We start from the raw sequence: 23978 nt of genomic DNA, 5'->3' as shown, positions 1-23978 counted from the left end.
ACCTGCTGTCGGTATGCTATTTAAATTTTTCAAGGTCCTTATGCTGCAGATGGTGCATGACGTATTAGAAGTCACGTGAGCAGATAAAGAACCTATCAAAAGTCAGTTTGGAAAATAGCAAGATAATTCGGCGCGGACCAGTTGAGTTGTATTTTTATCAACGCATATTTCAATTCACTCGACCATACTCGTCGGTTTCCTTAATTTTCCTTGTTCAAACCAAGGAAAAAAAGGAAAATACGTAAGAGTTCTTTATAATTCTGCTAGAAACTGAAAACTGGTTCCTCACTTCTAACGATAGTTTATGGTTTTTTTTTTTTTTAAACCAGGTGTAGCCATTTTGAGTTAAGAGAGAAAGAAAATATTGGAATTGCGTACTGAACCTACAATACATTAATTTTAAAACATCTTTTTCCTGTACGTCGTTTCGCAGAAAATGTTTCTTTTATGACGAAGTTGTTTACGTGGGCGATGGTAAGCTCTTTACTTGCGTTAAAGTGCGTCAAGAAGATCAATAAATGGCACATCTGGGAAACCGCAAAATGCGAATTTTCTTACGATCAATTCTATTTTAATAGAGCTGAAATTTACAAAACGTAAAGAATCGTAATAAAAATGAGATTAAATTAGCAGTACAAACGAGCAGACTTCAGTAAATTATCGCGACCGATTTAAAAAGGAAAGCAGATCTGAAATCGTGATATTAGGCAAAGATCACTAGCATTTAAAATCGGGAGTATTGGTGATGCCACATAAGTGAGAAACAGATATGCTCTCTGGCAGATTCCAAATATACATTATTGCTCGATATCATTCCGTGATGTTTTATTCAGTAGCCACGGGAGAGCATGAAATTTCTTTAACATATTGATTACTACATGAAGAATTTAATTTAACAAATCTACAGGTCAATTTCTGATTTTTTAATGGAACGATTTGAAACAGGAAGGATGATCACATTTAAATTGCAAATATCACATCCTTGAAATGCATGCTCAACTGAGTTGCGGCACTAGTGTTAGACAAGAGGCATTGTTATCGCGACAGGCCCAATATTTATTTAACTTCCATCATACAGTCCATATTGAACATACTTCCTTGTACATTTGTCACGATACGGTTTTGTAATCTATAAAATTAGCACTGTCTTCGAATCGCGCTAGAACTTAGAATGAATACCCACTTGAAGCAGTAATACAAACTGCAACAGATTCAGTACTGAAAACCGAAACATGCTTGAGTAAAATGGAGACAGATTAGAAAGCACGGAATTTAGAGAAACAATTGAATTTGTGAAACATCATGATGCGATTCTCTGGTGCTCTAATAGTGTAGAGGTAATTAGGATAAGTTTTTCCAGAAATACCAGCTACTGGTACACGCAAGATGGCAGGTTTTCATTCAGTGGGAGGTAGGGGGGAGAACTCCATGTTAAAGGGTCGAGAATACTCGTCGGAAGACAGAAGTGTAACAGCTCTCGTAAGCTTGTAATTCTCTTCACTGTTAGCAGCTGTTATTGTTTTAAGGCTAGGGGCATTGTTTCTGTTGTTTGCTTTATTGTTCTCTCAAAAGATATCAAGCCATTCATGTGAGGCCTGACGAGAGCTGCTACATCACCCGTCGGGAAATTTGAATTAAACCGCTTAAGGAGGCCAATTTGGGCCCGTTTCGAACCTTGTTTCCAGGGCTTTTCTCTTACAGACATTGGGATCCCTGTGAACGAGTTTGAACAGAAGTGACATCGCTTGTTTTTTGTTCCGTTTTTTTTTTTCTTTTTTTTTTTCTTTTTAATTTTTACCTTGACTGCACCCTTATTTGAGTCATGCGGTATAAACATCACCCTGATAACAACAAAAATATACCACAGCCACAGTTGCGTGGTAGAGTGATGCTAAATGTAACCTTTAAAACATTCACGAAAATCGTGGACTTTCCCATCTGATGAATCCACATAAGTTTAGGAGCTCCTTTGAAATGAACTTTTTTTTGTTAAAATGATGACTTTTGACCCACTGAACGTCAGGAATGCTTCAGCAATCCACTAACACTAGGAGCTAATTTAGACCACCGTAAACACGAGAGTCATATTTCATGCACGTCTTGGCGAGTGTATCTTTATACCACACCTTAAGGAGCGCTGCATTATCCTGAGACGCCAGTGTTTCGTCATGGCCGAGAAACAAGAACACTCATCTGCTCGTGATTCCCAGAACTGTTCATCTACGCTCGTTTGTCCAGTGTCGTTAGTATCTTTATTGATCTGTACCGCTGCCTTGGTGCGCGTTGAGATAATAAACCAGCGAGTTCACGAAGTTGAAGATCTTGTGGCGGACGCACGACAGAATCAGAACATAATCAAGGTTTTCATCGATGCAGCAAGCTTGGAACGCTCTGAAAGAGTCGAGTCTGTTGGAGAATTTGATCACAAGATTACTAAAGAGAGTAAAGATGAGGCAGAAGGTAATGGTTTTGTTCGTTTGTAAAGTACTAGACCTCTGTAGGTCGACACAATATGAAATTGTTGCGGCTCACGTACCGGTTGCAAAATTTTTTTCTACCGTATAATTGTAAGCTAAGAAGTTTTTAACTCCTCATTTATTTTGATTTCAACTTGTATAATTCAAAGCCCTGAAAATACCTCTACGTGGCTAAGTACGTCAAGATATTTCGATACTCTAACTACCAGAGTGCATTACAATGTCCAAATATTGTAAAGAGAAGTTTCATTTTGATCACCGTTATAGGAAGAAAATAATCAGAATAATGATACTATACTATCGCGCGTTTGAAAATGAACAAACATGTGAAATTGTTTCATATATTCTTTCGAAAGTCAGACAAAGATGGAAGTAAGGTCAAGAGAATCAGCCGATCAAAAGGCTGAATTACATTTCAGTAAGCGTCACTCACTAAGATAATGGTTTTAGAAAAGTTAACTAAACAAAGTCTTTGAGGCCTTACTTTTTTTCATAGCTCAATGCAAAGGGATCCAAAAATGAAAATGTGATTAGCAATTTCAATTACCATACTGAAGGTGCAAGTGAAAGTGACGTCATTGGGAGGTCAAATTTGTTTTGGTATAAAGCCAAAGCTGAACGAAACAGCAGTTTGCAAAGGTCAGTTGACGCGCCAGATCAGTTGTCAGTAAGTGCATATCAGTATCAATGTTTCTCAATACGATATCTTTCTTTCTACGTTATTGACAGTTCATATCGGAAGAACCCGCCGGTTTTCATCTGAAGCTGGCACAAAACCGGACGAGCTTACTATGGAGTCAGTGAGAAGTGAGATAAACAAGACATTAAACTCTCTGACGTCACGATCATTCTGTTCACCCAAACGACAAATCTGCGTGCAAGGACCGCCGGGAATGCAGGGTCCTAAAGGATCACGTGGTAGAAGAGGACCGCGTGGAGTCACGGGAAAGAAAGGGTCACGTGGTGACAGAGGAGAACCAGGCCCTCATGGAAAGCGGGGACCTATGGGGCCACCGGGTCGAAAGGGGGAACAGGGAATCCAAGGTGTGCCGGGTCCCAGGGGTATCCCCGGTGCAAAGGGAGAACCCGGGGAATCTGTTTCACCTCCCACGGTAGTGATTTCCCCGATGAACCACACAGTCATAGAAAATCAAAGTGCCATGTTCCAGTGTTCTGTCAGCGGAAATCCTAAACCGAGCGTCACGTGGTTACGAGCGAAAAGTGCTCCTTTAAGGAGCCGCAACGGAAGATTAGAAGTCCGTCACGTGACACTAGATGACGCAGGAGACTACACTTGCGTTGGAAGAAACTTACTGGGCACTGCAAACGAGACCGCTGGAATGATCGTAAAAGGTATGTCAAACGTTTGATCGCCTTGCTATAATTTATGGTTAGCATGCTTAGAACGGGCTGCATTTATCTCCAACGGCCACCATAACCATGTAAACATGCATCCTATCAGCATCTCTTGGACAGGATAAGACTACCCTCCGTGGAATCTCGAAGAATTCAAGACATGTTATTGACAATACATAATAGCATATCGAACAAAGCACCACGGGCAATTAGGAACCTTATTAATTTACGCTCATTTAAGTACAATCTCAGGCGCCAAGAATATGTTTTATCTTTACCTAAAGTTAACACTACCAAATATGGACTTAAGTCGTGGAGATATTTTGCAGCCAAGAAATGGAATGAACTATCAAATGACATTAGAATAAAAGTAGGCACCAATGAAATAGTAAACAGAATTAGATCGCTAAATTTCGGGGATTAGTAAATTTGTGACATTAGTTTTAATAGTATTTTGACTGCGGCGGGAATATTGTTACAATAGTTGTGAATAGTTTTAATAAGTATTTAATTTGTGATTTTCACCTGATGAATTGTGATATTAACGTTGTTTAGTTGTTAGGTTCTTAGTTATTAGGTGGAATACCTGTAAACTAGCTCTCAAGCTAAGCGTATATCCACGTTAAATAAAGCATTCATTCATTCATTCATAACCAAATACGTTAAAAGCTTTTTGGGCAGGTTAGGTTTGAAATGTGGAGGATGCAATAATGCTATATTACCGCATTATAAAAGCCGCCTCCGAATGAATCTCGGCCGTTAGTTCGAAACAACTCTCACACATTGGGGAACTTTAGATTGGACTACGAGTACGATATTCGAATTTCAAACCAGTGATATTTCCAGAGCCCTCGCTCTTCATGTCGGTTTTTTAAAGGTAGAGAGGGTAGCTCACGGAATGAGATGGTTATGTGATTTGATAATATGAAGCCTGCAAACTAGAATTGAAAAGTCGTTTTCGTACTCCATCTCGTACGCGTACTCAAATCTAAAGTCCCCTAACGTTTCTCCTAGTCCAATCAAGATTATAAATGATTTCCAACTTCTTAATTGTTGGTAAAACAAACCAAAAATGCAATAGACTTGCATTCCAGTGAAGGGGAAACCAGCAGTACTTTAAGCTACCGGCCTTTTGTTAGGAAAGAAAAGGACTTCAAGGGGCTGGGGCTGAAGGGGCCGCTCCAAGCTTACTCTGCTAACGACCCTATAAAAGTCGTTTCCTACTCAACTTCGTAAAAATAGTTAACTTGATGCCCAAAAATGCAAAGTCTAGCGTTATTTTTGCCTCTTGTTATAATATTTATAAAACGGTAAAACGAGCGATAAAATCCGGTGTTTCGGAGTACGAGTATAGTCATGACTCCATTATTAAGGAAAAATATATGTTAGATCATGCAAATTATAGTATTTATTATAATATTAACTTCTTACTAACCGAACCCAAGGGCCGTACCGGGGAATAGGGACTTTAAGGACGGTGCCTACTTTTGTTAGTGCGCATACGTTCTGCGCATCACGCAAGGCATGATTTAAGTGCCACGAGCGCGCTGGGGTTGACATTGACGCAATCAACTACGCTACCAAGTACACGACTAAAATGAAAGCAAAATTTTCCTACTGTGACCAAATCAAGTTTAATGAGCCTGTACTTAAACCAGGAACACTAGAATAGTTGCATATCGCTAACCTCTAACTATTAACGTTTTCCAGCTGAAAAACTAGCTGTTATCGGTCGAAAATTATATTGAAATCCGACTGTAAACATGTACCTGCAGATTGCGTAGTGCGCACGCAAAACAAGTGCGAGATACGCAAATGTTTTACTTACCGGGGAGGTGACAGGAAGAAGAAAATGTAGCAAGCACCGTAAAAGTTTTCAAAACAGATCAATAACTTTCAAAAACGCGTGGTTACCCCCATATTTTGTTATGAAATGGAAGTGGCAAGCCTAATCAACACATGATTAGTTTCTGGTTGTGAGCAAAAGGTATTTAGATTATATTTTAGCTGAACCTGAGGAAGGCTGTCAGAGACGCTAAAAGCGCTGTTGCAACGATTTTGTTATTACAAACATACCAAAAATGGCTTTTATGTTACCATTTACCATGCAGTTTTAAGATCTTTATAAATGTGTTTGCTTTTCTGTATGTGAAGGCAAATTCTAATGAAGTCTGGGAAGAAATTTCCTTTCCTTCTCTTTTCAGAAAAATGCTGATGTCGGCATTTTTGTTGAGATTCAAGGCTAATTATCTCGAAAAAATGCGTGGCTACCCCAATTTTTCTTTGTGGATTCCAATAGCCCTTGCAAAGATCTACTTTTTCCGCGTGGTCCTAACCTGGCGCAAAAACCTTTGTCTTTAGTAGGCACCGTCCTTAAGATACGCTACGGGTCACGCTACGGCGAAGTGCTGCTACGGCTACTTCGGCCGTGAGGGACTAGGCTGACAACGGTGTTTTACCCGCCAAACGGCAACGGTATGTGCAGTCTCTACGTGTCTTTACAAAAATGACTACTTTCAAGGAAACCAGAGATTATTCTGCTTTCTTACGAAATAGGTTGGATTAATGACAATGATTTCCTTCTCCTGTATCCGTCTTACATTTCCTAAAACTCAGATTTTAATTACCTTTTAGAACTTGATAGAACCGCCTGTAATTCCAACCACAAAACAAAGTATAAATTCTGATATAAAAAAAACTCGATTTCAATACGGACAGGTTGTTCCTACAACGATTACGTGATAAGCCCGAAAATACAAAACTTTTAATTATAACAAAATATATTTTGAACAGTAATAAACAATTATAGCTCAGATTAGAACATACGAAGCTTTCTTATCTACGGCTGTTCGGCCCGATACTAATATGACTGAATTAATCATCTCGCGGTAGGTGTTAAAATCGTTCAAATTTCCTGTGCAAATGACAAAGAAACAATAATCTTAGAACTGATTTTTATGATTGAGAACTTTATCTTCAAACTAGGCTGTTCAAACAGTGAAAAAAGCGTTAAAATGAGAAGTATAAACAGCAGGCTTATACTCACTTAGTGAAGAGTGCGTGAAACCGACCTTTATAGGCTTGTTCCTGAAAAGCCCTATTGGGGAGGTTCAATAAAGTATTCATTCATTCATTCGTTCGTTCGTTCGTTCGTTCGTTCGTTCGTTCGTTCGTTCGTTCGTTCGTTCGTTCATTCATTCATTCACTTTCCCGCAGTAGAGAGCAAGGCTACGGCGGGAAAGCCGTTCGGGGACGCTCGTCATGACGTCACCGTAAGCGATCTTCACTATCTGCCGCCGCGCTACAGCCTAGCCGTACCGTATCTTAAAGTCCCTAATATTGACCCGAGTCGTCGCAATACGGACCAAGCGCGGCGAAGTCAGTACAAAAATGACCGAGGGCCAATATTCCAAAGAATGACTCGACCAGGCAAGGTTAGTAAGTAGCTCATTATACGTGCCTGCTTTCGAAAACAAACAAAACTCGTACTCGGCTTGTGACCATTTCTAAAGAAACAGTCCGTGTCAGTGGCAAAATCCTGACCAAGAAAGAACCAATCAGAAAGCTCGGATTTACTTCAAGACTACCTTGCCATGTAACAGTCTCATCAAACGAGTTATTTTTAGCAAGAATGGCACGACTATTGTCCCACCTTCGAGCAAGTTGCTGAATTCGAACGTTAAAGTTGAAGCAGAGAGACCAAAATTAAAAAATATAGGTTTTAGATTTTTCGTTTGTAATACACTGTAATTGCTATGGTTTTTATGAAAGTTCAATGCGGTTTCCAGTGAAAAAGTGGTTCGACGTTAAATGCCTTTCCTGTGACGCCAGGACAGTAGAGCCGTCCCCCCTCGCCGTGTTAAATGCTGTTTGGTTATTTAGGAGGCACTGGTGATATGCAAGGCTTAAAACGTTCTCTGTAAATGTCCATTAGTATATATCGGTGAGCGCCAAAAATATTTAAACACCAGTGTTTAACAACCTTCGTTTTCTCCTCTTTAAAGCTCCTCCTCGTATTCAGCTGGCCCCAGGTCCAACTCACGTCAAGACAGGACAAAATATCACGCTTCCGAAATGTCACGTGACCGGTTTTCCAGCGCCAGTCGTCACTTGGTGGAAGACACCGGGGTTCCTTGCTAAAGACAAGACTGTGCAGGACCAGGGATTATTAACAGTGGTTCATGCAGCGGAAGACGATATTGGGTCCTATGTGTGCCACGCAAAGAATCACTTAGGAGAGACATCGGGAGCTACCTCGTTATTTGTTTGGTCTGCCCCAGAATTCACCGCAAAACCGCCCCAGACAGTGAACAAAACGGTAGGCGATGACTTGTCCTTAAACTGTTCTGCAGCTGGAGATCCACCTCCCATTGTTTCTTGGAAACGATCCAAGGGAGCTTGGGAAGAAAGGCGAATGAAAGTCAGCAGAGGAATCTTGACGATTTCTGCACTCAGTCATGCGGATTCTGGAGTCTTCATTTGTCAAGCAAAGACGCCTTACTATACCATTGAGGCCAGGACGGATCTCATAATAACCAATCGTAAGTTGCAATTAGTTAATACCTCGTATTATTGTATCTCTCAGTTAGTTCGCGCGCTGTGATTGGTCAATTTAGCAGGCCGTAATCTACCGTGCGGCCAGCTAAATAAGCTCTTTTTGTTGCCAAAATCTTTCGTGATTTATCGCCAAGTGTTCTTAACTGTTTTAGACAAAAAAGTTTAAACCTTTCTTTTACTTCTGAAATTTTGTATTAAAAGCTCCTAACGACCTAAGAATCACTTATCAACAATTTCAAATTGACTCGCTTTGCTTACGACGTGCGTCAGAAATTTGAAGCCGTTCCGCGTGAACAGAAATCGTTCCCGAACCTGTCAGATACACAGCAGAGATATAATAAAAATCTTACTAACCTTGTTTTCTCTGTCCGTACTGTAAGTTACGATTTTTCTCCCCGTCGATTTATGGCCTGCGCGCTTCGCGCTTGGGCCATAAATCGATGAGGAAAAAGCTGGGTCCGTAACTTACAATACGGCCCTCGAACTCGGTTAGTAAGAAGTATCTATGAGGATCGAGTAATAGGTCCTTTCCGTGTTACCACTTGGCTGTGTTTTGGAATGAGGTTTGGTTCACCTGAAAGTAAGTTCTGTTTGGTTAAAAATGTACTTTTCAGTTGAACTACTTCTTTTAAAAGTTTTTCACCAAATCTCATTTTGAAACGTACAGGGTCAAAAAAATCCCCAAAATGTAAGAAACTGACAACGAGGGTTTTTTTTAGGACTTCCCACTTGTAATGCTTCTTCCAGTGCAAGAACTGTTTAGTTAGCAAAATCTTGAGCGAAAGCTCATCTTTTGACCTACGCGAGAGTCTTATCCGGACCGCCATTTTATTGTCATACAACGCATAACCTTGAAAGCTTTTACCCCGGGGGAGGTACTTTGGGAATTTCTGGGTGGTGATGTGCCGCTGGAACACTGCAACCCTTAACCTATACCAGAGCTAGTTCAGCTGAATTTTGCTACCCTATACTAGAGCAAACTCCCCAAATCCCCCCATCTACTGACACTGTTGAGGCTGATTTGCGTAAATTTAAACTTGCCGATTTGATTTTTTATTTTTTTGAGTGGCAATTCCTGGTTTCTTTAGTCTACATAAAATCTTCAACCAACTTGTCAGTTTTGTGAAAAATTATACCCTATTCTAGACCCAAACGCTCTCATTTATATACCCTATCCTAGAGTAAACTGCTTGAAAACCATACCCTTCACAGCGGCACATACCTATATAGCCCATATATGGCAGTGCCCCCCCCCCCCGCCCCGAGGCTCTTACGTGCTTTACGATAACAAAATGAGGAACCATTTCGAGCTTAAAAGTCGTGAAACGACAGATTCTTAGAGGATCTAACATAAGAATGAAATAAACCCCCATAAAGAGTGGTATTTATTTATTTGGAAAATGATGGCGTCTCATGAAAATCAGCAATAGCCCTGTGATGTACTAGCATCCTATCTCGCCGATGAGTAGAAATTAGAGAGACGGCAAGCGGCAAAAATGAAACTTTTGCCGTCTGTCTTCAGCTGTCTGTACAGTAGAGTGAAAATATTTGTATTTGGGAGAATAGTAGGGGACATTTTTCTGTTTTTGTGTGATATATTTAAGGATTACAAGAAAAGAATAAACAATCAGAGGTAGTCTTTGCCATTTACCGTCTGCCGTCTGCCGTAAACGTAATGCTTAAACTCTTTATTATCTTAGTAACTTCACGCCATAGAAACCGGAGATTCCTGCCCGATGGGCCTCTGGACTCGAACGCAGACTTGACTTTTATCTTTTTCTTTATTAATTGCAGGAGTCTTGTCCTATTCTTCATTTTTTTTCTTATAGGTTCCTTTCAGTTCACAACTAATAGAGGAAAGGGACGATATGGCACCATTCAGAAATTCACCGTTCCCAGAAGCGCCCGCTATCTCATCAAAGCCTGGGGAGCCCGGGGAGGAACACACTCGTACAACTATGGTTACAATCCGGGAACTTACTATGGTGGCAAGGGTGCGTACATTCAAGGCAAGTTCAGACTGACTAAAGGAACAGTGTTGAATATTGTGGTGGGACAGAGAGGAGGAAACTCAGTGGAGGTGAAAGGAGGACGAAGGACTACCCAGACAGCAGCTCAGCTAGGGCTATCTTTAGAGGACAATGCTGGTACGGGTGGAGGGGGAGGCGGTTTTGTTTATACTACAAGTAACATACTTTTGTTAGCTGCCGGAGGAGGAGGGGGTGCGTCTGGTGGATATAACGGTGTGGATGGTCAGGCGGGAACAAGTGGCACCAGTAGTGTGGGGAAAGATTCATCCAAAGCTCGGAAGGGAGGTATTGGGGGACAACCGGGTGAATGTAACACTGCAGGTGCTAGTCACCATGGAGGAGTGGGGGCGGGTTGGCTTGCTCAAGGCTGTGACAGAGCTGGCTCTAGTCATGGAGAGAGAGGCGGGTCACGTGTTCAAGGTTGGATTGGAGGTCAGGCGGGAGGTATGAACAGTGGAAGTAACGGAGGGCCTTCCCCTGGCGCGGTTGGAGGCTTTGGTGGCGGGGGAGGGGGTGCAGAGGACAACGGCGCATCAGGTGGAGGTGGAGGGTATTCTGGGGGAGGAAGCGGTACCCATTCAAACCAAGCCGGTGGGGGAGGGGGTTCGTATTGCAGTGGTGATAGTTGCTCTGGTGTGACTGGTGGTAACGTGAATGATGACGGTCTTGTACAAATCACAGTTATCTGACTAGCAACAAAGAGTTAAACTCGTTCCAGGACTTTTTCAGTTTCAATGACAGTTTGAACAAGTACCAGTTATGGGCTAGTTAGTCGATCCTGCAGTATTTGTATCGAAGTTGCTTACCAACATAAAATGTACATATCAGACCGTGTTAATGTGGCAAGTTTGAGTGTGGTTACATTTTCTTTCAATGGTTGCTAATTGACTAATAACTCACGAGCTATCTTTGTGTCTGATCAAAGATTCGGCAAAAACAGCACTTGTTCTCCGACTGAAAGGCCATACTCTTTTCATGCTCCAACGATTTATACCCACTCGGCGTAAAATGAAACTTTGTGAGTTTTTAACGTGCATCTATGCTGCCCAACGATTTCAGTTATATTTTTTCCCCTGGTAAATAATTGCCCGCTCAATTCATTGTCGAATTTTATCATCCTGCTTTTACGTATCGCATAGACGTTCAACGATGTTAAATATTTACGTCGAACTAAGTTTTTTTTTTTTTACTTTGATAAAAGCGAAAGCGGTGTAGGTTGTATTATATAAGTTTGCACTATGTTTGTTTGAGACATTACTTGTACGCTTGCAAGGATTTTTTATAGGATTCCAAGCATCTTAGTCTTGCAGCCTTACTCCGAAACTTACTATACAGTGAGCAGTGAAATACTGTCTGTTAAGTCACTGAAGCAACCCCAGATACTTTTGCCTATGTCTTTGTAAACTCAACTCATCTCAGCAAAAGCGTTACATGTATAACGGTTTTTCTCCTTGTGATGATTTTTCCTTTCGGTTTCCAATATAGCTAGCGTTAGTGTTTTGATTCAATTCAATTCACGTCAGGTTTTTTTATTTACACTATAAAGAATTTAGATACATAGGTTTAGTAATGAAGGTCCGTAGTAAAATATCAAGAAAAATATGAAGCCGTAAAATAATAGAATTTGTATATGAGCGGTGACCAAAGTAGCAAGCTAGAGCGTTCTGTTTGCATACAAGGTTAAGATTTCTTTTAACATAGTCGTATGTTATGACATCTTACTGATCATTTCAGGTAATTAATTGATACTTTTGTAGTGTTACAACTTAGTTTGTAATAAATATTTGTAGCAAATGTTTAGTCTTGTCGACGAAATAGATCATGCAATTATTGAACAACCGGATTTTCCATGTACACTGATGCAACTCCAACAATACAACTCCAACAAGTTCAAGCGAAGAGACACTATTGATCTTGTCTTATTGAAAATCGATGAATCTGTTCTAATGGACGACTCTAGGATCGCTCACAGTATGAACTCGTATTTCTCTTCTTTGTTTACTACCAAAGATAATATGCAAATTAGCCCTACACATTGCTTGCTTGTATTGTTGACAAGAAACTTGTATACAGTAATTGTTATACTAGTGAGGTCTTATGCCACCATCTAAAACTCTCAAGCCCAACAAGTATCCTGGGCCTGAGCATAACCCGCCCTGTGTACCGAAATTGTCATCTTCAATGACGTATATGGTGAACAAATTGTCCTCTGTTGGCCTTCTACCTGATGAATGAAAACACGCAGTTATTACACCTCTACGCGCACTTTACCACGAGGTATCACGCGATCTCCCGAGGGGTCGCAAGATAGTGCGCGAGATTTCAAGTTTGCAAAACTCACAACAAACATGGCGGCGCGAGGCCTACTTCGTAAACTGAACTTTGTTTCCACCAAGTTTAGTGAGCTGTTGGCGAAATCGCCTATTTTTACCTTCGGAAAGTCCATCCTTCAGTCAATTTCCAAGGTAAGGCGCTCGTTTAAACCACTGTGCTGGAAACGTAAACGAAAATTGTGATGTTGATGTTGCGATCGATCGCGCCGGCTATCAATCTACAAAAGAGCAGGAAAAAAAACAACTTCTCTTCAGGTTTTCTTCGATTTCTTTACTGGGCCAGTCCCACCTTCGGTATTTATGGTACTTTTCTTCTACCGCTTATGCTGGTAAAAACAACAGGGAAAATGGAAAAACTCTTCCCGGATATTCGCATTTATGCGCGTGGAATTGCGGGCTTTACTGAGCAGCGGATACGCGATCTTGCAAAGTCGAGATTTTAATCTACGCGTATAATGCACGCGAAAAATTCCTTATTCACGAAGCCAACATCTTCCGATCCGGTGACCCTACTTTTTTAATGCAAGAAATTATTCAACAGCATTAGCGGAATGCATGTGCGAAATTGGAAAGAAGAACTGTGGAGTGGAATTTTTCCAACTTGGAAATTTCCATTTTTTTTTTATTTTATTTAAGCTCGCCACACAATTTTTTATAATTTTTCCTGTTTCTTCTTCTGTGAGTAATAAAAATATTTTTATAAAAAGAATATGGGGTCACCGGCTTAGTTTTTAAGATAGATGTAATCGATGGTAAAAAGTGGGTCAAGTTTGTTGTGAAACCTTAATTTATGACTTAAACACAATGAAAGGTACAGTGGAGAGTTAATTGTATAATTACCTTAAAAAAATAGCACAGCCATTCCGAAACAGTACAGTTCTAAGCCTGAAATATTGCACTTAGTTCTAAAGGTCCGTCAAAGAAACAAAAAAACTGTTTTGAGCCAACCACCTCCTTGGATATGGCCGGCGCGCCGGAAATTTAATTTAACCAATCAGGATTCCGCAGGCGGAGAAAACTCCACTGTCCTGACGTCAAATGTACTTAATTGAAGCCCAACATCTTTTCTTTTCATTCTCCACAGGGGACCAGGGTAAAGTCTGCATAGGAGCCAGTGGCCCACCAGGCCGGATCTTATCCCAGTAGCATGAACCGACTAGGAGTATTTCTACTCCTCCCTGGATGGGATGCTAGCCCATCGCAGGGCTACCTCCAGTATTAAGTTCGCCGGTGCCCATTTATACACCTGGGTGGAGAGAGGCACTGTGAGAGTAAAGTGCCTTGCCCAAGTACACAACAACAATGTCCCCGACCAGGGCTCAAACCCGGACCGCTCGATTCGAAGACGAGCGCACTAACCATGAGGCCACCACGCCTCCTACAGGGGACCATGTTTGGAGCTTTATTGCTCTCACCGTACATCAATGACACAACTGATCGTGTATCATCTAGAGTTAAACTGTGTGCTGGCAACACGAATATCTATAGAGATATAACATTATAATCGACCCGATTATAGAATCTCAGCTTCTTTAAGAGGACCTCACCAACCTAAGTGGATGGGCTTGTAAATGGTGGCTAAATTTTAACGCAGATAAATGCGAATCTATGCACGATATGCCAACTACACTGCAAATTACAAAATAGGTCAGTAACCAATTGTTTCTTTGGAAAGCCCCTGAATGACGCAGGCAGTTTTGAAGATCTTGGTGTTATGATAACTAAGGATTGGGCTCTTGCTAGCCTGATGGGGTAATCAAATTAGTATATGACTGTGAGTAAATGTGAACATGATTCTAGGTTCTATCAAACGCTCTGTAGGAACCGCTAATGCTTTTATGGTGCACAAATTTCTTAATTGTACGGCCAGTCTTGAAATACGCGGTACCTGTCTGGTGTCCTTGCCTTGCCAAGGACATCCACACCCTTAAGCATAGTTAACTCTGGACAGCTAGCAAAGAGCATCAAGACTTTTCCCTAAATCAACGCAAAGGACATGCCTCACGTTGACTGATGGAAACTGCTAAAATGGCCTCCTCTGTCCGACCGTAGAATTTACTTGTCTTTAGTTAGGTACTGTAAGATAGTTTTTGGTTTTTACTGTTTGAAATTTGAAGTCTTTGATTTGATTTTGTCATTTTAAAAAATGGCCCACTGTTCCGGCCCCGTTTTGTTATCGGTAGCGCTGAGGAACTTTTGCCAAAGTTAACCGAAAAGCTCGTGACTGGTCAAGAAATTATCGCCGTGACAATTAGGCTAATTTAGGGGAGTGGGTAGCGTAAATTCGCAGTCGAAAGATTGATTTTTACTGGTGTACCCTAGGAGAGATTTGACGGTCGGTGTGCATGCACATCGAACGGATTTAAGGCTGACTGTTCAAAAACAATCACCGAAAAGCAGTCACTCATTAATACCACCTGCATCTAAATTTAATGCACCAGTCGTTAATATCGAAGCGTTGCATACGTTTAGCGTATCGAAAGCCTTTAGAAGATCAGCCGTTGGACGCTTCGAGAGCAAATTGCGGCGCTCAGCTATTTTCGAACCAGGTTCGTGCCCTCTTTTATGTGTCTAAACGTCTCACTAAGAAAATTTATACTTTAAAAAGCTTAATTCTAGCAATAACATCGATGATGAAGGATTTACTGATGATTCAGTTTTTTCTGTTTGCGGTATGAGGCGAAAGTAGCTGAAGTTGTGATATTTTTCCCTAAATGAAGACAATCCTTGTTCTTGAATAGATCTCTCCTTAAAACTCTTATAGCCTGCGAATAAGCTCCCCGGCTGGATTTAGGCCGAGCAACTTGGTTTACGAGAACTAATCATCCGTACGAACGTGATATCAACCCCCCAGACTTGATTGTCTCCATTAGGATTGTTAACTTATGGAATGAATTACCAAGAGATACAGTGGAATTAAGCTGATAACCTTCAGCGGTTTAGATCTAAGCTCAAAGTGCACTTAAATGTTTAGTTGTACATGTAACTATGCATCTTAATTGTAATTTTTATTTCAGTTTATTGCACATTTTTAGAAGAGCCTTCACATGGGGATCTCTTCACTTCCTTTTCTAGAGGCATCTTTTGTTTGTTTCTTTTGTTTGTTTGTTTGTTTTAAGTTTGAATACCTTGCATATTAAACTGAATTGAAACATGTATCACATGTATTTTAGGCTACCAAATGTAGCCAAAAATCTTGAAGAAAATTGTAGAATTTGCCATCTGCTGAATTCTCATATGCTCGATCAGGAGACGTTTCTTTCTTTTTTTGTTTAAATGATCATGACTTTTGAATTTCTGAGCGTTGTGAATGCTTCAGCCGTCCACTAATACTATGAGCTAATTTAGACCACGATGCTGTGAACAAGAGAGTCACATTTCATACACGTCTTCGCGAGTATCTTTACACCGCACCACAAGGAGCGCTGCATTATCGTGCGACGCCAGTGTTTTGTCATGGCCGAGAAACAAGAACACTCATATACTCGTGATTTCCACAGCTGTTCATCAAAGCTTGTTTGTCCAGTGTCGTTAGTATCTCTATTGATCTGTACCGCTGCCTTGGTGCGTGTTAAGATTATAGACCTGTGAGTTCACGATGTTGAAGATCTTGTGGCGGACGCACGGCAGAATCAGAACGTGATCCAGGTTTCCACCGATGCAGCAAACTTCAAACGTCCTGAGAGAGTCGAGTCTGTTGAAGAATTTGATCACAAGATTACTAAATAGAGGAAAGATGACACAAAAGGTAATGTTTTATATCGAACTATTCTACCATGATTGTTGATCTTTCCAAGACACACTAGGAAATTATTGTTGTGATTCAAGTTCCCGTTCCATTAATTGTTGTCGTCTGCCCAATATAAGAAAAGAAATGTTAAAAATAAGTTTTAAACTGACTCATTTATTTCGTTTGCGACTTTTTTAATTCCTAGAACTGAAAATTTATCTGGGTGGATACGCACAACAAGACATTTAGTCGATCCGTTTTATCTCGATATTCTCATTACCAGAGTGCTCTAGAATGTATTAATATTTTAAGGAGAAGTTCCATTTTGATCACTCCTAGAAATTTGAATGGTTAGAATGATCTTACTATGAGACTAGCTATCGTATATTTGAGCAGTGAACGAGCATGTGAAATTTGTTTCATATTTTTCTCCGTGGTAATTAGGTATTTCTTGCATGTCTGGTTTATTCACTCAGTCCGGCTAGGAAGCCAGACTAGATGGAAATAAGGTCAGCCGATCAAACGGCTCGATCACATTTCAATAATTATCACTCACTAGAGACTTTGAAGCAATTTTTTCCATCGCTCAATCAAAAGGGATCCAAAATCATACTTCTTGAAATGTGATTAAAAATTTGAATTGTCATGCTGGGGATTTAAGTGGAAGTGACATTGGGAGATGGATCTAATTGATTGTGGAATAAAACCAAAGCTGAATGGAATCAGCACATTGCAAAGGTCAGGAGACATAAAACACGCCAGATCAGTTGTCGTTAAGTGCTTATTATTAATTTTTCTCAATCAGTGACATTTTCCCCTCTATTCTCGACTGTTATCAGGTCATATCGGAAGAACCTGACGGTTTTCACCTGAAGCTGGCACAAAACCAGACCAGCTTACTATGGTGTCAGTCAGAAATGAAATAAACAAGACATTAAACTCTCTGACGTCACGATCATTCTGTTCACCTAAACGACAAATCTGCGTGCAAGGACCGCCGGGAATGCAGGGTCCTAAGGGATCACGTGGTAAAAGAGGATCGCGTGGAGCCACGGGAAGGAGAGGGTCACGTGGTGCCAGAGGAGAACCAGGCCCACATGGAAAACAGGGAATTACGGGGCCACCGGGTCAAAAGGGGGAACAGGGAATCCAAGGACTGCCTGGTTCCAGGGGAATCCCTGGTGCAAAGGGAGAACCCGGAGAATCTATTTCACCTCCCACGGTAGTAATTTCCCCGATGAATCAAACAGTCATAGAAAATCAAAGCGCCGTGTTCCAGTGTTCTGTCAGCGGAAATCCTCGACCGACCCTTACTTGGCTAAGAGAGAACGGCGCTCCCTTTAAAAGTCATTTTCACTTTGATCGTGATGGCAGATTAGAATTGAGTCACGTGACACTTGATGACGCAGGAGAATACACTTGTTTTGGAAGTAACTTGCTGGGTACCGCAAACCGGACTGCTCTGATGATCGTAAAAGGTATGAAGTCTAATGTTTGATTGCCTTGTCATTATTTATAGGTTTGTTAGCACGCTAGTTTTAAGAATCCGTCTCGTTGCTCGCCTTGGTTCGTACGCTTTCGATTTTGGATTTTTGCGTGACATGAAAAGGAGACCACACCTGTGAGACATAGGAAAGTTGGCACTTGACCAAGGACAGGTGCAACAGTGATACGCCTGATTATAGATTCATCAAGTAAAGGGCAGGTTCGTCTCAGTAATCCTAGCAGTTTTTTACTATATCATTGATGTGGGGTTTCCATGAGAGATCACTTGTAATCTCAATGCCAAGATCCCTTTTCCTTTAAAACGCGAACAAGGTTATCAGCTCCAAGATGATAAGAGAAGAGGGCGGGGGTTTTCTTGGAAGAAATAGTGAGAGCTTTCGACTTGTCAGCATTGAACTTCATGTTGCTTTCGGTACTCCACTTGGCAAAATTGGACAGGATTGGTAAGATTAAAAAGACAAAAATGGCAGATACTATTTCATCAACCATAACTGATAACGAATCAAGAAAAAACGCAAGGCTGATTAAACGGGATGAAAATTATATCATCAATTCTAACATTTCAAAAGTAAGGACTTTCCTTTTTCAAGCGTGTTACAAAAATTGACTCTTTAGGTAAACGTTAGAAGGCAGGTTAAGTTAAAAGCAACGAGGATGCAATATAATTTTATAGTCAAAATGTAAGAATGTGGGAGTTGTGTCTTACATACTTAACTCTTACTCCACATCTTTCCGGCTCCTCCCAAGAATATAAACGGTTACCGACTAAAAAATTGCGACCAAATGCGACCCAAAAAGTGTATTTGCATCACTGTGAGGAGGTGCACAAAAGGGAGGAGTAATATTAGTTCCGTTTATTTTTTTTTTTAAGGAATACTCATTAGTATACTTCTATGTGTGTTAAAAACTTTTAACATGTCAGTGCATATTAACCGGTACACAATCTTCTTTTGTTTTCTTTAAAGCGCCTCCTCGAATTCAACTCGCCCCAGGCCCAACTTACGCCAAGAAAGGTTCAAATGCCACTCTTCCAAAATGTCACGTGACCGGTTTTCCGGCACCAATTGTCACTTGGCGCAAGATTTCAGGCTCCCTTGCAATAGACAGGACTGTGCAGGACGGGGGCTTACTGACAGTGGGCCTCACAGCAAAACACGATATTGGGTCCTACGGGTGCCACGCGAAGAATTACTTAGGAGAGTCATCAGCAGTTACCTCGTTGGTTGTAATATCGGTTCCGAAATTCATCACAAAACCGCCCCAATTAGTCATAAAATTACCAGGTGATGACTTGTCTTTTAACTGTTCTGCATCTGGCGAGCCAACTCCTGCTATATCCTGGAAACGATCCAAGGGGGCCTGGAATGACGAACGAATGAAAGTACAGAGAGGAACTTTACAGATTTCTAGACTTGATGAAGCTGATTCTCGAATTTACATCTGTGAAGCAAAAGTGTCCTACTACACTATAGGAGCGCGGTCTCATCTAATAGTAGCCAGTAAGTATCTAGGACTGTTCCAGGTATTCGGTTAGAGCCTGTTTACAAGGAGACAGGGTTACCCCAACAAGCGGGTTACCATAAAACGCATTCCACACATTTCCTATTTTTTTTTCCACGTTGTGTTTACAAGGCAGCAAGGGTTACCCGGGTAGGCGGATTACCCTATCTGCGTGCTAGGGTTACCCTGGAAGGCGGATTAACTTTTTCCTTTGTAAAGACTCCAGGTAGGGTTAACCCGCCTACCCGGGTTAACTTTCTAATTGTTTCCAGACCCTTTGAGTGTAACCGCGCATTAAGTTGTCCCGGGTTGCAGGGTTACCCTACCTGTGAAATTTTGTTTGTAAACCAGGGCTATCTTTTGTTCTCCAGCTAGGGTTAACCCGCTTGCTAGGGTAACCCTCTCTCTTTGTAAACAAACCCTTAATAATAATAATAATAATAATAATAATAATAATAATAATAAAATAAAAAATTAAACGGCGGAAAAAGAGGCGATAGAAAAAATTGGGGGAATCGAAAGCCTGGAACAAGATACTAAGTAGTTCTCAATAGATTCCAAGCAATAGAGACCAGCTAGTTTGGTTTGGTTGAAAATGACCATGATCAATAATAGTAGTTGGCATCATGAAGATATACAACCTCCTATTGAAAAAAAAAAAACGAAGAAAAAGGCCTAGTTCATTTCTTCTTTCGTTCATTGGATAATTTGCCAATGTTGTGACTGGCCCGGATGCGATTATTTTGGTTTCGTGCTCAGGACAGATATTTGAAAACCGCTCTATATTATATAATCAATCAACTACTTTCAACTATGCTTTCACGAAAGGCATCAGTTGCTTATTTCATCGATTCTACAATCTCAGTATGGCACAGAAGACAACAGTCGGAAAAAGAATACAGAAAATCATGAAACAAGGTAGCCACGCCTAAATTAACACGTAAATTAGCATATTGTATTAGAAAACAGCCCAAAGAATATACGCGCGCTGATTGGTTAAAAATCGTGTTCCATAACTCGATAGAAACACAGAACTAGCACGAGCTGTTGACGTACGTAATGATGGCGGGAGCAAAGAGAATTTACATTTTGATAATCAAAGTTAACAAGTTGTTTTCCTTTTTTTCGTCGCGGTGTTTTCTAAAAGAAATGGAAAACATGTTCTCCGTGTTTCTATTGAGTTATAGAAATACTCGTGAAAGTTTGGGAGAACTCGAAAAAGCTGTGGGAACACAAGCCAAAGGCGAGTGTTTCCACAGCTTTTTCGAGTTCTCCCAAACTTTCACGAGTGTTTCTATTAAACAATTAGATTATGAGCTCGAGATTTCTATCGCGTGATAGTTGACGAGGGCACAGCCCTCGTCAACTATCACGCATAGAAATCGAGAGCGAAAACGCCAAGAAGAAAACGCCAAGAAGCGGCCGTCATTTTGTTAACAAGGGCACGCTGCTACGCTACTCACTAACTATCACAGAATAGATAGTGAGTAGCGTAGCCAATCAGAGAGCGTCATTCGTGATAGAACGTTAGTAGATTTACACTAAAACTCGATAGAAACACGGTACATGTTTTCTATTTCTTAAATAATAGTAGTTTTAATAATTTTATTACCTATATAACGCAATATTTATTAAAATGTATGATCCAATCGAATGTCTACCCATGCCAGGTTGTGTTCGTTTCCATTTGAAAACCTTGACCAAAGTTTTCCATGGCCTCGTAGTCCAGGCCCTTGACCTCTACAACGATGTAAACACCATTTATGAACTTGAAATTTTAACACAGAACGTACAATTATTCACCGCCAATTAAATACTCAGGGTTAACCCTTTAAAGACCTAACATGTCATCCACAGGTGGCGGAAGTAGAAATACTCCTGCCCAAGTCTGCTACTGACACCAGCTTGACGGGCCACTAGGTTCTAACGCAGTCTTCACATTGCGCTAGCGGTCTGATGCGGGCTAAAGTAATGCAAGGCACCTACTACTTCAGAAATTTCGAGCTGAGCTTTCTCATCTAACTTTTAACTTTCCATCCATTCCAAATAGTTCAGTTAACAACTAATGGTGGCAGAGGACGAGCCGGCGCCATTCAGAAATTCACCGTTCCCAGAAGCGCCCGCTATCTCATCAAAGCCTGTGGAGCCCGGGGAGGAACACACTCGTACAACTATGGATACAATCCAGGAACTTACTATGGCGGCAAGGGTGCGTACATTGAGGGCAAGTTCAGACTAACTAAAGGAATAGTGCTGAATATTGTGGTGGGACAGAGAGGAGGAGACTCTGTGCAGGCGAAAGGAGGACAAAGCACTACCCAGACAGCAGCTCAGCTAGGACTCTCTGTAGAGGACAATGCTGGTACGGGTGGAGGGGGAGGTAGTTTTGTGTATACTACAAGTAACATGCTTTTGTTAGCCGCCGGAGGGGGCGGGGGTGTGTCTGGTGGATATAACGGTGTGGATGGGCAGGCAGGAACAAGTGGCACCAGTATTGTGGGGAGATATTCACCCAAAGCTCGGAAGGGAGGTACTGGGGGGCAGCCAGGTGAATGTAACAGTGCAGGTGCTAGTTACCATGGAGGAGTGGGTGCGGGTTGGTATGCTCAAGGGTGTGACAGAGCAGGATCGTACCATAGAGAGAGAGGCGAGTCACGTGTTCAAGGCTGGATTGGAGGTTGGGCGGGAAGAATGAACAGTGGAAATAACGGGGGGCCTCGCCCTGGTGCGCTAGGAGGATTTGGTGGTGGGGGAGGGGGTTCAGAGGATAACGGTGCATCAGGTGGGGGTGGAGGGTATTCTGGGGGAGGAAGCGGTACCCATCCAAACCAAGCCGGAGGGGGAGGGGGTTCGTATTGCAGTGGTGATAGTTGTTCTGGTGTGACTGGTGGTAACGTGAATGATGACGGTCTTGTACAAATAGCAGTTATATCTGACTAGAAACATAGAGTTGAACTCGTTCCAGGAGTTTTTTAGTTGTCAATCGGGGGCAGTGGTAGTTAAATATCAGTTGAGGACAAATTAAATGAGCCCGCACTTTTTTCACAAAATTGCTTAGCAACATAGTACGTGAACATTGAGAAGCCTTGTTGACGCGACAACTTCCCGTGTAATCACGAGTTCTGACGAGGGTCGTCAATTGGATGATAAGATTAAGAATGTAGTCTTTTGCTTCGACGAAGACTTGGCGAAGACAGCACTTGCTTCCAGCAGACTTTACACTTACTTATTGTCTTACCAAGAAGTACCGAGACTTATCAAGGCGTTTTGAACATTCTAAATTTATTTTCTGTAATAGTTAAACAGCTTTGATTCACGCCCATTTAGTTTACTGTCATGATACAAAAAGTTTAAATACAGCAAGGAAGTTCAAAGATTCAAAGTTTACTTGATTCTTGTTTCGAGTGAGGAAGAAGTGGGGAGCATATTTGTGCTATGATGTTTTGATACATGTATTCATGCATGCATGATATTTTCTAGGACATTAGGGACCGTTCATTTTTTATGAGGGAGGGGACGCTGGTGGGATTTGGGAAGCACCATTTAAAAATCGCATGAACCCCCCTCAGCTTACCAATTTTTTCACGTGGCCTCCCCTTATAGCGGTCATTTTTTGGGATGACCCCCCCCCCCAAAAAAAAAAATTGAACAAACAATATTTAGATTTCAACTTTTTTAATATTTCTCTATTATCCCCTACCAGGAGCTGCCCCTACTTCACGTTTTGTGCTCACCGTGAAGACAATATTTACAATCCCTATACTACAGAGAGCTGTTGTTTGAAAAACAAATCAAAAGAAAGAGAAGTCAATTTCGGATCTCCTAGTTATGGCTCGCCCTGAGCGTGTGGCATTTGGCTTCTCATTGGCATCTCCCTCATCTGAATTGATGAATGCCCACAGTTTTAATGTAAAACAGATCAAATGTATAGAAGCTAAGTTGACGAAGGTCACGCAGGACATGGAAGCACTAGAAAATAAGAAGAGCAATTATAACAGCATATTCAAGGGCATACTCAAACAGCACATCAACAAAAGGAGAAGGAAAAAAGAAAACCGCAGAAAGTCAAATGAAAGAAAGAGGAAGCGGACTGAAAACAACGTCCAACGAGTTTATGGAATCTGTGTGGGAAACCCGCTAGGAAATGATCTTCCACAATGCCTTGTGTACCCTCCTAGAACGGCCGTCCCGGAAGAGTGTTGAGGATGTTGCCACGTCGTTATTTAGAAGAGATGGGCCATACATCGCACAGCTCTTGGAAGGGAATTATTTCACCAATGCTGCAAGAAGCAGAATCACCACCAACCTTGAGCAGGAAGTCAGAGATTATGTTTACACCTTCATGTACCCTGAAGAGTACACTCTGACGGAAAGCATTGCTGCTTCTTGCAGCATCGGTGAAAGAGACTCCCATAGCAGCACAAGCGGCGACGAAGAACTCGACGACAACGAAGATGAAGATGAGTGCCAGTGAAAGTTGCATTCGAAA

General features: G+C 41.4%; 1 protein-coding gene and 1 pseudogene across 2 annotated transcripts; both read left to right on the top strand.

Annotated features, from left to right (window-relative positions):
* The first annotated feature begins 1925 nt into the window (after positions 1 to 1925).
* LOC145495483 (uncharacterized) lies at positions 1926 to 12219 on the top strand. Its single transcript, XM_081475112.1, has 4 exons — positions 1926 to 2460; positions 3207 to 3830; positions 7838 to 8374; positions 10220 to 12219. The coding sequence occupies exons 1-4, from the start codon at positions 2169 to 2171 to the stop codon at positions 11107 to 11109; spliced, it is 2343 nt and encodes a 780-aa protein (XP_081331238.1). The 5' UTR covers positions 1926 to 2168; the 3' UTR covers positions 11110 to 12219.
* Positions 12220 to 15985: 3766 nt separating this feature from the next.
* LOC145495574 (uncharacterized) lies at positions 15986 to 22914 on the top strand (annotated as a pseudogene). Its single transcript, XR_014050442.1, has 5 exons — positions 15986 to 16501; positions 17323 to 17961; positions 18955 to 19488; positions 19762 to 19772; positions 21545 to 22914. The product of XR_014050442.1 is annotated as an uncharacterized LOC145495574 (transcript).
* Positions 22915 to 23978: the final 1064 nt, after the last annotated feature.

Source organism: Orbicella franksi, chromosome 8, assembly GCF_964199315.1.
Source record: "Orbicella franksi chromosome 8, jaOrbFran1.1, whole genome shotgun sequence".
In the NCBI taxonomy this organism is placed as follows: Eukaryota; Metazoa; Cnidaria; class Anthozoa; order Scleractinia; family Merulinidae; genus Orbicella; species Orbicella franksi.
This window is presented reverse-complemented; position numbering and strand designations above follow the sequence as displayed.

Excerpts from the sequence above, each read along its gene's own strand:
- LOC145495483 (XM_081475112.1), top strand. The coding sequence starts at position 2,169 with ATGGCCGAGAAACAAGAACACTCATCTGCTCGTGATTCCCAGAACTGT. Across the intron at positions 2,461-3,206 it reads GAGTAAAGATGAGGCAGAAG|TTCATATCGGAAGAACCCGC; the intron begins GTAATGGTTTTG and ends CGTTATTGACAG. Across the intron at positions 8,375-10,219 it reads GGATCTCATAATAACCAATC|GTTCCTTTCAGTTCACAACT; the intron begins GTAAGTTGCAAT and ends TTTTTCTTATAG.